Consider the following 13068-nt stretch of genomic DNA (forward strand, 5'->3'; position numbering starts at 1 on the left):
TGAAAAAGAAGTAGTAGTTATTATTATGCATTTTCATAAACCATCTGAATGATGTGATAAGTCAAGCTGTTTGCAGTGACAGTGACAAAGATGACTCAGGATGAAGACGTGATGATGACAGTGACAATGAAATTATAATATACGTGTGTCCTGGTGTGTCAGTATACCCCTGCCATGCCCATCTTCCTTCCTCATCGTCATCTCCTCGTCTTCTTCAGAAGCAGGAAGGAAGGACACAGCTTGGCAGAGGCTGAGGCAGCACTCAGTACCCATGTCATGCTTGGCTTTGGAGCCCTACAGATACACAGGTTTATCAGTTACCATTATATTTGCGATCTCCACAGCAGACATTAAAATGCATTCTAGTAGCCTGGTGCTTACTGTACCTGGTGTGTCTCTCTCCTCCCTTTACCTTCTCCTTCATCTCCATAGGGATGTTTGAGAGCCTCGGGGTGAGTTGGACCCGGAGAGCCACTGAGGCTGGTAATGGGGCAGGGCTCTTTCAGGTATTCACACAACACTTGCAAAATACAGGGGACCTCCTCCGGCACTGCCACGCCCTCTGCCTCCAGGATCTGCCATTTACAGTATATAGATAAGTGTGTTTGGAAAGAAGGTGCAATTCTTTTTATGTATGATATATTGTTTTAATGACAGAACTGTGGTAGTTTTAAAAAAATGTTTCAGTTCTTCTACTACTTCCACCACTACCAATACTACTACAAATGATAATAGTGTTAATAAAAATAACCATAATAAAACACAAGGTGGAGGAATAAATTCACAAAACCAAAACCCTACAAAAACTGAAACAAAACCAGAATTCATATGGCACTTCTACTCATCTGTGATATTCTTGGGGAACCAGAATTTAAATACGAAGCAATGTATATAAATGTATAATAATTATACAAATATTTCATCTTCAGTTTCATATATTAAATCACATGTGATCTGATTGTAGTGTGTGTCTAAATGTATATTACCCTCTGACGAGTGCTCAGTGGTGTCAACAAACCTTCTTGATCTGGTTCTTTGCCGGAGCAAAGTCAGCTTGGAGTTTTAGGCAACGATGGAACTGGACGAGGGATTCGGTCTGCTGACCCATTTCCAGTAGTACATTCCCTTTACGAAAGAAGCCCTGCATGAGCAGAATAGCGCAGTGAGCACAGCACTGCCTGTGAACGTGAGTGACATGCCTAAAATCTCTCACTGCAGAGAACATAAACATTCTAAGACATAACCTCATCAAAAAGTGATAAAACACATATCTGGAAATAAAACAAAACAACATAAATGATTATATACAACAGATGTTTCTGCTTTAGCAGCGCACCGCCCACTAGTACAAAGTGATTAAATGACATTATGACATAAGCAGCAGTTTGCGTAACATTGTGAGTGACATAACAATAGCAATAAAAGCAGAGAAAGGGGTTAGGCTTTGTATACTCAAGAAAAATATAAAATCAATTTTAAAAAGCTGCACCTTTCTTTGTGGTCACATGCGTGCTATTATATTTAACTGCATGTAACCTAATCTACCAAGAAGAGTTCATGTTGAGTTAAAGTAAAGACTAGCAAATAGGTGAACTGAATAAATCTGGCACTGTTCATGTGTAAACAACAGATTTGTTTGTGCTGTCCAAAAAAACTAAACAAAACAAAAAAACAGACAGCCATAAAAGTAAGACATATTGTGCTTGATCGACACTGTCCCGTATCTCACCTCAGTCCAATTGGGACGAAGGCAGCAGAGGTAGTCGAGGTCTATCAAAGCATCAGACAAATGCATCAGGCCCCAGTTAGCTTCAGCTCTGTACAACTTCAGACTCTGATCATCTGGGGCTAAGTGAGCAAAAACAGAGGAGAGAGTAAGAAAAGAAGAAAGGGTAAAGACAAAATACTATTTACACACCTTTCTTCATACAAACAATGTAAGACAGCCTTGAAGCAACCTACATAACGAGTGATTTTGATTTCCTGTGAACATGAGGGAAATCCATCCAAAAACTTGACACATCAGCAAAACATCCCAAACGATGCCTCTTCTTATAGTTACTGACATTATAAACTCATAACAGTGCACTTTTATATGCTTTCCAAAACAACAGCATTAATATTTACACTAGACTAATATAATACACTTGCTACATCAATGTGTGTGTGAGTGCATTCAAGGCTCAAAAAGTGACTGCTACCTAACCTAAAGCTGCTGCTCCTGTTGTGTCATGTTTATTTACTGTACACACATAGGCCTTAAATACAGACACAACCTCTGAACTTGACAATGCCAAATTGCACAATCGTAATTATAAACAGAAAATGACCTTCTAATTCTAATGACAGGTGCAAAACTGTTGTACACAAATCTGACAGGGGTTCATTACACAATAACCAATGTAGACCAAGAGGAGCAGCAGTAATAGGACAGGCAGAAACAGCAAACATAGATAATTCAACAGTATGCTGATTCACTGCCATCCCCCGAGGACACCTACTGATGGTCTAAGCTCATCTGGGGCACAAGTCCCTTTTACTTCCTCTCTGCTGCATAAAGTAAATGTCAACTGCACCAATAAAGGTGCAACTGCAGAGGATATGTAACTGTACAGAGAAGATCTAGTTGCAAAGTTGTCAACCACCAGGAATCCAAGGCAATGAAAATATTACACATCCCTTACATTCTTCTTTGCACATGAGTTTTAACTCCAGAAATGAATAGAAAGCCGGATCTACTGCTCAGTCCAATATTTTTCCCATGCACCCGCTGTCATAGCGGTGTGTGTGACTGACACTGAGAGAATAGAAAATGTTAAACCAGCCTGATGCAGTTTAACATTTTCCAGTATATCTTGATGAACATTAGTGTATGTGTTTGTTGTATTGCCTTATCGGTTCGATACGCACACAAAGAAAACAAGACTCTTCTGCGCACATTGTTTCTGAGCAGAAAGGGGTGCGCTATCAGTCACCATTACATGGCATATGTCTGCGCGTAGTGCGTAAAAGTGGGACTCCAAATTACTCTGTCAGCTTGCTTAACTGTGTGATCTTATGTAATTGTGTTGGTCATTTACACGCAGTCCTGTGGGCATCTTTTCAGCACTGTATATATCAGACAAACTTCTGTAGTGTCTGCAGCTGTAACGATGTCTTGCGTGTGTCTCTTACCTAAGTCTAGCCCCTCATTGGCGATGCGTAAAGCTTCAGAGAACTCGTTGGCTTTTAGTTTCTCCTGTATATGGCACTTCATCCTAGCCTCATCGGGGTAGCACTTTTCAACGATGCTGATGAGTAAGACGTTGTTCTTCATGCTTTTCACCTCCCTTTGTTTTAATCTCTCTTTGCACGCCGGGCATCTGGGCAGCAGGTAGCCCCCTACACACCTCCGGCAGAACGTGTGACCGCATGACATGGTCACCGGCTCGCACATCAAGAAGAGACAGAGCGGACACTCCAGCAGATCCATGGTGTTCTCCAGAACAACGTCGCAAAGGAAGAAATGATGTGTTTCTTACGCCAAAGCACTGCGAACGGAGTAGTACTGCATAGACAATTTAAATAACACACCGACAGTAGCGTGCCTCTTCTTCTATCACATCTGTCCGAAACGTGCATGTGTCTGTGCTCGAACACAAACGGTTTTGAACCTAACCAGGATATCTGCACATTAATGTTTTTCCTTTTTCATTCCCAATTTTAACCCGTGTAGCGGCGTATCTACAGCTAGGTTACTGTGTAACACATTACATAAATAACGACCACGTGACGCAACAGCGCGCAGTCCGATTGGATGAAAAGATGGCTTTCCGCCCTGTTGTGAAACCTAATGATGCCGAGTTTCATAACACAATTCCTGCAACAAAAGTTATTTTTTCTTATTTGATAAAATTCTGACACCTTCGGGGGCACGAGTCGGTGCAATAATGATCATTGTAATAATGATAATTCAACTGAAGTGTAGAGGAAATAAAATATTACCAAATTATCGACCAACAATGTAGGGAATCCCAACATAAGCCAAACGGGATTCGGGGTCTGAATCACGAACACACTTCATCGTGGTCAAACACCCAAATAAGCCACGTGCACACATACATGATGTAATGCTAAAAATAGCTGACGTGCAGGTGCAAACTGAACGAGGAAGTATTTCTGCTACTGTTCATGAAAATCAGGCAAGGCAAGTCAATGCTGCAAAGCAGATCAGGGTTATTATAAAACCTCTGTACACCTCTTATACAAGTGCGATGTGTTACGTGGCACTTGTATCTCACAGAGGCCATTCAGGGACACAAACGTTTCATTATTATAGGCTGCTGTTCCAAAGGGACAAACACAGACCTCTGGGATGGAAAGCCATGCATTATATAGCATAGTCTTCACCAATGATTCAGCAATGGAATAAACTCACTAACCCCATTTGTTGTAATGAAGACTATAAAACAAAGACTTGGCCTCACACTCCGATTTTTACACACACCTATGTGAAACTACCCAGTACTGCATAAGAAGCAGTACTGCATTTCAAATATTCAAATTCACCCTAAGGATTTGGTTATGTGTTACAATCAAGTAATAAGGATTCTGGTGATATCTACACGACCTGTCAAAAGTCTGGACCCACTTTTCCATTAAACTGATTAGGTAAGTGTGTCCAAACCTTCTGACTGGTAGGATATGTATGGTTAAATTTCTGTAATTAAACAAACCTGCAAAAACTAGACAGACAGACTGCGTTACATTTCTTTCTGCCAGTCATGTGTTAGAAGAAACCCAGACAATGCAACAAAATAAGGACTATATTGTTAAGTGCTTTCATGAAAACCTACATGTGGAGTGGCTATATAACCACAGTCTATACACAGTGAGCTTTCCACAACAATTCTTACTATAGTGTGCAAGTCACAGCTACAGGACTTTAATGCTTTGCAAACATAAAACAATTCCAATGGATTCAAGCACAAATAATCCAGTGATTTGATACAGCTTCCCTACAAACACTGGCAGACTGAACTATGCCAGTGTGACAGCATCACACTCCTACACAACTGGAAAAAAATGTTTAATTAGTTTTTATTACAAAAACTGAAAGTTAGCACCCCAATTTATCTGTGTAATACTTCTCTGACTATCTTCACAAAAACTAATATCTACAGAATGGCTTTTAAGCAAAACACCATTGAAGTCTAGATGGACTTTCAGGCCTAGTGAAAACAGAGCAAACTTACATTAAGTACAGCATCCCCAAAATAAATCCAGTTTAGGTGAACAAAAAAAAAGGAAACAAGACTATTTAACATAAAAGTTATGCAATTTCATCAATAATACTGCACATAGCAGCATCTTTGTCCCATATTTTTTCCTTCTTTGAAGTAGGGCTGCTCTTGTCCTGGAGACCTACTGCCATACAGCTGGTACCTGCTTCCTCTACATCCATAGGTTCAGGTTTCAGCCTGGGGGCTTGTCCAGACGAACAAACAACAGCAGCTGCTGCTGCAGACACACTCCTTGTTCCATCACCAACACTGTCTGAACCTTCCATCTGTGGTAAATCATCTGGTAGGGAGGCAAGGCATCCCTGAATCATATCCACCACCCTCTCCAGATGTTTCTGGAACCTCTCAGCTGTCTCTAGTCTCTGTCTCTTCTGCACCTCCATCATCACCCTCAGTGTCTCCCGGGCTTGGTGTGGCCTGTACTCATTTATCAGGTGATGCATGTGAACAAACAGAAGCTTTAAGTCCTCCAGCTTCTCTTCACGCTTTATACTGCCAGGGCTCTTGATAAGGATGTCCAGCAAGTCCAGAAAGTTCACGAGAATGGACATGTTGAGCTTCTTCAGCTCCCGTTTGTGGTCAAACTGCATAGGATGGAGCCTCTCAATGCCTTGGCTCTCCAGGGGCCGAATAATGAGGTCATCGCACTGGAACTGGTTGCCAAACATCATGTAGCTGTCTCTGATGGGTGGAGGTGGCTTGGGAGCCAGACCCTTGCGGATATTTTCATCTGTATACTCTTTGATGTACTGCATAGGTGGAGGCGGCAGGGCACTAACCTGCTGTGGTTCACCCATGATGCTGGCCTGAAACAGTAACAACAGGTGTGTTTTACTTAATGCAAAACAAGAACAGGTGGCAAATGTTTATTTTATTTTATTTTTTTATAAAATCATACATAGTGCTAAGTTAGCGCACGAGTGAAGGTTAATCTGACAAGCGAACGACGCGAGTTTGTCTACCTGGAAAACCAACGAGCAGATAGTATCATTTGTGGTTTAAAACCTTTACTAACGTTATTGAATACATTAGGTTTTCGGTGTACAGTCAGATGAAGACTCTGCCAGAGCTTTAGCTTTAGTCACCTAGCTAGCTGTGTGACTAACTGATAGAAAAAGTGTTAGCCAATCTCTGCTAACTAGTTACGTCGGTATATCAAACCTGAAGCAAACTAACACAGGCAGATGATGATGATGATGATTGTATTTCTCCCCACCTCCTAAATGACTCTTCTGTTGCTGAACCTAGATCTCAAACGTGAAACGTAGCTAGCAGAGATATATAACTGGAAAATTAGCTCATGTCCAGCTTAGCTCCTTCCATACGCTGATATGAATGCTCATTTCCGTCCCAATGCCATTGGCGAAATTCTGCCTCGTGACCATTTTTTGTCTCGTGGATTGGTCCGCCACTGCGAACAAACTAAACGCTGATTGGTCAAGTTGTTTAATGGTTTTATTGACGATATCAATCATATCTATGATTTTTGCAATAGGCCCGATTGATATAGCTCATGGGGTAGCTTAGATAGCTTAACAACGGTAAGCTTATACAGCCTAATATACACTCACCTCTTTATTAGGTACGCCTGTAAAACTATATGCAATTCAGTGCAATATTTCTGCCTTAACATCTGCGAGCTTAAAATGTTTCATTTTTTGGTGAAATTGTCATAAATGTATACATTCAATTATATGATTATTGTTGAGGTCATAGTTAAAGGTGGTGTTGTACTGGACAACATTATATTCAGAGGTATCCCTAATATTCTGACCTTCTCATATATGTAGCTGGGGAGGACAAAAATGTAGAGACACCTCTATAATGTAGTCCAGTCCATTACAAGGAGGTTGGGCCAGCCACAGCTCAACCTGAGCAAATAATATATATATATGTATAGTAAAGAAAGAAAGAAAGTGTTGTAATATAATATAACAGTATACACTACACTATGAGGTCTTTAGTCAGTTTTGTCACCACATAAAGTACATCATGCCCTTACTTGTTTTTGGTATTTATCTTTTTATGTTATGTTTGCATTGCTTTCTTTGAATATCAGTATCACACACACATACCCGTGCATACCAGATCACCATCTTTTATCTTTTTTTTTAAATGCTCAGATGCCCAGATAGAACAAAATTCATTTAGTTACATTTCTTAAGAGCAGACAGGACAGGCTGTTCCATAAAGGGTCTTGAAGCTTTTGAAAATTTGGTAAAATAATCAGAATTTTGTACTAATTTCATAATACCATAACTAAGTGAGATAAGCATTATGCATTTTGTATATTCATGCAGGTATTTGTGTGCATGTGTTTGTTTTAATTCTATGTCCCTTGGCCCTGATTTTGGCATTTTTACTTTCCACCTATTGCTTTTGACCAAAAAGTGCCTTACTGTGAGGAACTTGTTCAGAAATGAACCAAATAGGAATCACGTTCGAAATTTTCAATACAATCTAAAATGTAGCAGCACTTTTCCTCTTGGTGGTGCTATAGCATTTATTAACCTTTCATGTCTTTGGAGGATGAATTGTTTTAGTCTTGAATTCACACTCTCTTCAAATTCATTATTTCTGAACAAGTTCCAAAATTTTATAATCACCTTGTTTCCCTTTATGGTTACTGGAGCCCAACTCTATTGAAGCTATAATAATTGTAGTTAATAGAAAAAGAACGGAAGAAGAGCATTTATAGCAGAGAAGAAGCTGAAACCATCTCACAAGTATAAATTCAAAGTCAGAAATAAGGACAGTGAGGATTAATCAAACAAACCACAAGGTAAATGATGATGCAGGAAAAACACATCCTTCATTATGGCAGCAAAAATGCTGAAAAGACATTAGTTGAAACATTTTTAATACACACAGCAATAATGTTAAGTGTTAAAGAAATATAAATGTGTGTGAAGTCCCGTCCTGCTTCAAACGCTCCACCATCATCCCGGTCCCAAAGAAACCCCGACATCTGTAGTTATGAAGTCCTATGAGAGTCTGGTGTTGGCTCACCTGAAAACACTTCCAGACTCCTTACTGGACCCCCAGCAGTTTGCCTACCAGGTGAACAGGTCAATGGATGATACAGTCAACATGGCACTGCAACACTTCAACTCCCCAGGGACCTATGCACAGGTCCTCTTGGTGGACTTCAGTTCGGCATTCAATACCATCATCATCCGGACATCCTCCACTGTAAACTGACCCAGCTCACTGTGCTACACCTCAGTGGATCACCAGCTTTCTGACAGACAGGAAGCAGCAGGTGAGGCTGGGGAAAACCACATCTAGCCAATATCAGAACTAAGTTTAACCTGCCCCAGGAGCTGCTGATACAGTTCTACAGAGGAATCATCAAGTTTGTTCTCTGCAATTCTGTCACTGTCTGGTTTGGTTCAGCAACCAAACAGGACAGGAACAGGCTCCAGCGGACAGTCAGGACTGCAGAAAGAATCTTCGGTGCCAGCCTGCCCTCCATGGAGGACCTGTACACCTCATGGGTCAGAGAAGATTTCTGTAGACCCCTCACACCCTGGACATAAACAGTTTGAACTCCACCCCTCTGGACAGTGCTACATGTCACTGTGCGCCAAGACAACCAGACACAAGAACAGTTTCTTCCCCTGCTCGCTCTGAAGAACAGTTAACCCACGACCGTATAACAGAACAATAACCCTCAGTGCAATACCTGTAAATATACTATTGTATATCTCTATCTGAAAAGCTGCATCTAAACTGTATGTATACATTTCTAGATTTATAAGTACTTTATTTTTATTTCCCTAATGCACATTCCTTGTCCTTTTTTTGTTCTCTCAGGCTTATCTTGCTTACTTGTCTACTCGTTGCCTTATGGAAGAGCATTGTACATACACATTGAGAGCCACTGTACCAGAGTCAAATTCCTCATGTGTCCAACACACCTGGCCGGTAAAGCTGATTCTGATTCTGAAGTGTTCAACATGTGCTGTTTTAATACGGTGAAATGTGGCTTAATTCTATCAGTGTTTCTGTTAAATAAGCACCCTTGTTGATGTCATCACACCAGGATACAGTCATTACTTAATACTTGGTGGAAAATGTTCAAAAGCACTGAGATTAAAGAATCACCCTCCTCCACTGCTCCATACTCTCGCTCATTGCAACATAGTCAGTGAAAGTATGTGAGTGGATACAGTGTGTGTGCTTGTGTGTGTGCAGTGGTGTTTGTTTGCTTGCACAACTCTTTTTTTTTTTTGCCGTAAGGATGTGGTTTACAAGATGCAACAGCGCTATGCCGGAAGCTCCACAGCGTTTATCAAGTGATCATCCACTACTTTTTTCTGTCGCTTGCCAGGTAGACAGTCTCTCTCTGTAAGCCAAAACCCTCCAGTGTCTCTCATTGTCTTGCTCATAGCTGTTACCATGTTCCCCAGGGTGATTTTAAAGGGAACTATGATCAAAAAATCACAGCAAAAGAAAAGAACATCACCTAGTAACTACAAGGAGAGATTTTTTGTGTTGGACACCCAAGACCTGAAGTATTCTGAGCGCCGTCCGGGGGTAAGTATGCACACTTTTATGATGCCACTGAACAGAAGATTTAGTCTGGAAATTTGCAAACCAGGGAGCAACCTATGTAATTTGAAGCATTTCCATATTGCGTAGAAGAAACATAAAGTAAGATCATGTTCTTTCAGAAAAAGCCCATGTTGAAAGGCTGCATCGAGCTGTCCAGAATTAAATGTGTGGAGATGGTGTGTAGTGATAGCCCCATACCATGCAGCTATAAGTACCCTTTTCAGGTGACATTCACAGTTGCTCAAAGAATACACACTCATAAAATGTAATGTTGCATTCTGCAAATATCACATATAATTAAGTTTTAACACAAAACATGCATGTTCTAAAATGCAAATCTCTCCACAGATCTTTCATGACAGTCATTACCTTTACATTTTTGCCCCAGACAATGATACGCGTCAGAGATGGGTCAGAGCTCTCAAAGAGGGTAAGAAACTTTAGAAGACTGCAGGTTAAGCAATGATATTTGGCCAACAAAGTATTGTGAACACTTGATTGTACATAAGAAATGTATAGGTTTAATATTTCAATCTCTCTGTCTTTTCTTTTATGTGCTGTAGAGACAAAGAATAACAATTTGGTTACAAAATACCACACAAACTTCTGGATGGATGGGAAATGGAGATGTTGCCAACAAACAGAGAAACTGGCAGCAGGTTGTCATATATATGACCCTGTGTGTTATGGTTTGTATCATATTATTAATTTATATTTTCATAGAGGGCTTAACTCTATTTGATTTAGCCCGACACTGTTTCATCCAAATGTACGTGAATAGTAGGAAAAAAACATAAAAATCTAAAGAAGTGTGATTGTGGGTAGGGCAAATCTTGATATTGATCTAAATGCAGTTGCTTTGCATAACTTAGCAGTTGTCTTTTAGTGCATTGCATTTGGAAACATTTCATATTTTTGATTCCTCCACAGCTTCTAAAAAACCACTCCCTCAGCTCCCGGATCCAGAGGTACAACTTTCTACAGCATAAATAACACATGCTGCTGTTGAAATATTATTGCTACATTACATGTTCAAATAGCCTTTTGGATATTCGGTTGCTTGTTGAGCTATAATTTGTCTTTGCGTTCAATACAGTTTTGCATTTTGGATGACATTTTATAAAACCCCCCAAATGACATATTGCTTTTTTTTAAATCTTGTGTTGCTCATATCATTTTCATATGTTATTGGTGGTGGAAGAAGTACTCAGACCCTTTAATCGTCAGCGACCCACTCGGGGACTGAAAGCAGGAGAGCGGAGTCGTCGTCGCTGACCCCCTCGAAGGCTGGGAGCAGAGGGAGAGCGAAGTCATCGTCGCCAACCCCCTCGGAAACAGAATGTCGGAGGTGAGGCGGTGTGCCGGCCGACCCACCCGTAGACAGGAACTGCAGAGGAAGGAGACAGGACTGCGTTGGGCTGCCGGGGCGTGCACACGTGACTGCACACCCCAGCTGTGTGCACCGACAAATGAGTCACTAATTACCGATTGCAACACAGCTGAGGTGCGAGATCCCGCAGGTCAAGAGAACAGAGGAGAGAGAGGCGGAAGAGGGGCAGGTCGTGCCGAGCGGACCTGACAGTTACCTTACAAGGAGAACAGAGTCACCTCATGTTGGTTGTTTATTTCTGTTTATTTTTGTTTACTTTTATGTTCATGTTTGTTCATTTGTTCATTTGTTATGAATAGGAAGTTATGCATCATTTTATACAGTTAATTTGTTCACCATAGTTAATAAAAACACTTTGTTATAAGTAAAAGTCCTACATTCAAAATGTTACGCGAGTAAAAGTACAAAAGTATTGGCATCAAAAAAATACTTAAAATGCTAAAAGTACTCTTTATGCAGAACAGCACATATGACATTAATATATATCGTATTACTGGAATATTATTATTGACGCATTATTGTATTAATCACTTCAATATAGCAGCTGGTAAAAGGGGGAGGACATTTTAATTAATCTATATGCTTATAATTTGAATTGCTGCTGGGTAGCTTATGAATTTTCCACCAGGGAACAATAAAGTCTTATAATCATAGGGTATTATATTTTATTAATCTGATTCAGAAAATTTACTAGTAACTAAAGTTATAAAATAAATATAGGAGTAAAAAATACAATATTTGCCTATAAAATGTAATGGAGAAAAAGTATGAAATAGCACAAAATATAGTACAGATATCTCAGAATTGCTGATTGTTAGGTGTCTTCTACAGCTGACAATTGCTAGCTTGTTGTACAACAAAATATGTTTAATATTCTATTTTAATCTGTGTGCTTTTGGAAGAAAATGTAAAAATATATTTTTAGGTCCAGGCTTGCTTATTTTCACCTGTTAACACGGAATTGTATCTATATTTGTCCAGTGGATTTATACAGAGTTAAGAAATATCATTTTAGGTGACATTTTTCTTCTTAATCTCTGTCAGAGGGAAGTGCAGGAATTGGGGCAGAGGATGGTCATCGCTCTGCAAGATCATAAGCCGCTGGGAGACGACGACTTGCCTCTTCAGAAAGACCAGGAATATGTCTTGATTAACAGCTCTCGTCCTGACTGGTGGATCATAGAGGATGACCAGGGGTTAGGCAGATTAAGATTGCCATCCACTCCTAGTTCTTGCTTACTAAAAATAGCATAGAAAAAAAGTATTTTAGAGTAAGGATGACTGGTTAATGTGTATTTTCTCTGATCTCTCATCAGGAACACAGGCTTTGTGCCCAGTATTTACGTAGCTGAGAAATCTGGCAAAAACTTTGAGAGATTTGTGTGAGTTTGAATTCATTTCTCTCTCTGCCTCTTAACATTTGCATGCCTGAACATCCATTCATTTGTCCTGTTCAGAACTGTGTCTAACTGTGGTTCATTTGTTGCCTTACAGATGGTACAACAAAAATATAACCAGAGGGGAAGCAGAGGAGCTGTTAATGAAAGAGGTAAAAATATTCTCATTCTTTAAGAATTCTCATGATTATTAAATTTTCATTTGTCTATGCTTCCAGTTGTGTTTTGACAGAAATAATAATACTGCAAATAATAGTAATAGTAATGATGATAATTACCAGAATGCTGCTCCTGTATGACGCAGTGCACTTTTGGTGTGACTGTACCACCTACAACAATGTTGCATTTGCAAAATTTATGCAAATGCACCTGCAAAATGAGAATCTGACGTGACATGGGACTTGAAAAATTTCTCACAACCACAGTTTTTCCATCAGTGCTG

The 13068-nt window shown here is 40.0% G+C and overlaps 4 protein-coding genes across 8 annotated transcripts in view; 1 reads left to right on the plus strand and 3 right to left on the minus strand.

Annotated features, from left to right (window-relative positions):
* LOC109955242 (LON peptidase N-terminal domain and RING finger protein 1-like) overlaps nucleotides 1-37 on the minus strand; it is a 5805-nt gene extending 5768 nt beyond the window's left edge. The window contains exon 1 of the mRNA XM_020591200.1: nucleotides 30-37. Coding sequence (XP_020446856.1) covers nucleotides 30-37 — 8 coding nt within the window. The remainder of the gene's footprint in view (nucleotides 1-29) is intronic.
* On the minus strand, nucleotides 23-3763 carry LOC109956643 (LON peptidase N-terminal domain and RING finger protein 1-like). The gene is made up of 5 exons (XM_020593941.1): nucleotides 3175-3763; nucleotides 1730-1848; nucleotides 1019-1141; nucleotides 387-575; nucleotides 23-294 (listed from the first exon to the last, which is right to left on the minus strand). Exons 1-5 carry the CDS (start codon nucleotides 3470-3472, stop codon nucleotides 133-135), a joined length of 891 nt encoding a protein of 296 aa, XP_020449597.1. The 5' UTR covers nucleotides 3473-3763; the 3' UTR covers nucleotides 23-132.
* A 1288-nt stretch (nucleotides 3764-5051) lies between these two features.
* med7 (mediator complex subunit 7) lies at nucleotides 5052-6648 on the minus strand. 3 transcript variants are annotated; one of them, XM_020593951.1, is made up of 2 exons: nucleotides 6499-6648; nucleotides 5052-6088 (listed from the first exon to the last, which is right to left on the minus strand). In XM_020593951.1, exon 2 carries the CDS (start codon nucleotides 6077-6079, stop codon nucleotides 5312-5314), a length of 768 nt encoding a protein of 255 aa, XP_020449607.1. In that variant the 5' UTR covers nucleotides 6080-6088; nucleotides 6499-6648; the 3' UTR covers nucleotides 5052-5311. The 3 variants fall into 3 exon arrangements, with proteins under 3 accessions (XP_020449607.1, XP_020449616.1, XP_020449625.1); XM_020593960.1 differs by having other exon boundaries at nucleotides 6459-6648; XM_020593969.1 differs by having other exon boundaries at nucleotides 6444-6648.
* itk (IL2 inducible T cell kinase) overlaps nucleotides 6033-13068 on the plus strand; it is an 11302-nt gene continuing 4266 nt past the window's right edge. The window contains exons 1-10 of one of the 3 annotated variants that reach the window (XM_020593829.1): nucleotides 6045-6106; nucleotides 9525-9615; nucleotides 9695-9821; nucleotides 9959-10063; nucleotides 10188-10269; nucleotides 10403-10528; nucleotides 10770-10807; nucleotides 12274-12425; nucleotides 12546-12611; nucleotides 12724-12778. In XM_020593829.1, the coding sequence (XP_020449485.1) occupies nucleotides 9714-9821; nucleotides 9959-10063; nucleotides 10188-10269; nucleotides 10403-10528; nucleotides 10770-10807; nucleotides 12274-12425; nucleotides 12546-12611; nucleotides 12724-12778 (732 nt within the window). In that variant the 5' untranslated portion in view covers nucleotides 6045-6106; nucleotides 9525-9615; nucleotides 9695-9713. Of the gene's footprint in view, nucleotides 6107-9524; nucleotides 9616-9683; nucleotides 9822-9958; nucleotides 10064-10187; nucleotides 10270-10402; nucleotides 10529-10769; nucleotides 10808-12273; nucleotides 12426-12545; nucleotides 12612-12723; nucleotides 12779-13068 lie in introns of those variants that run through there. The other 2 variants (XM_020593838.1, XM_020593822.1) reach the window with 2 other exon arrangements.

This window comes from Monopterus albus, unplaced genomic scaffold, assembly GCF_001952655.1.
Source record: "Monopterus albus unplaced genomic scaffold, M_albus_1.0 scaffold2.1, whole genome shotgun sequence".
NCBI lineage: Eukaryota > Metazoa > Chordata > Actinopteri > Synbranchiformes > Synbranchidae > Monopterus > Monopterus albus.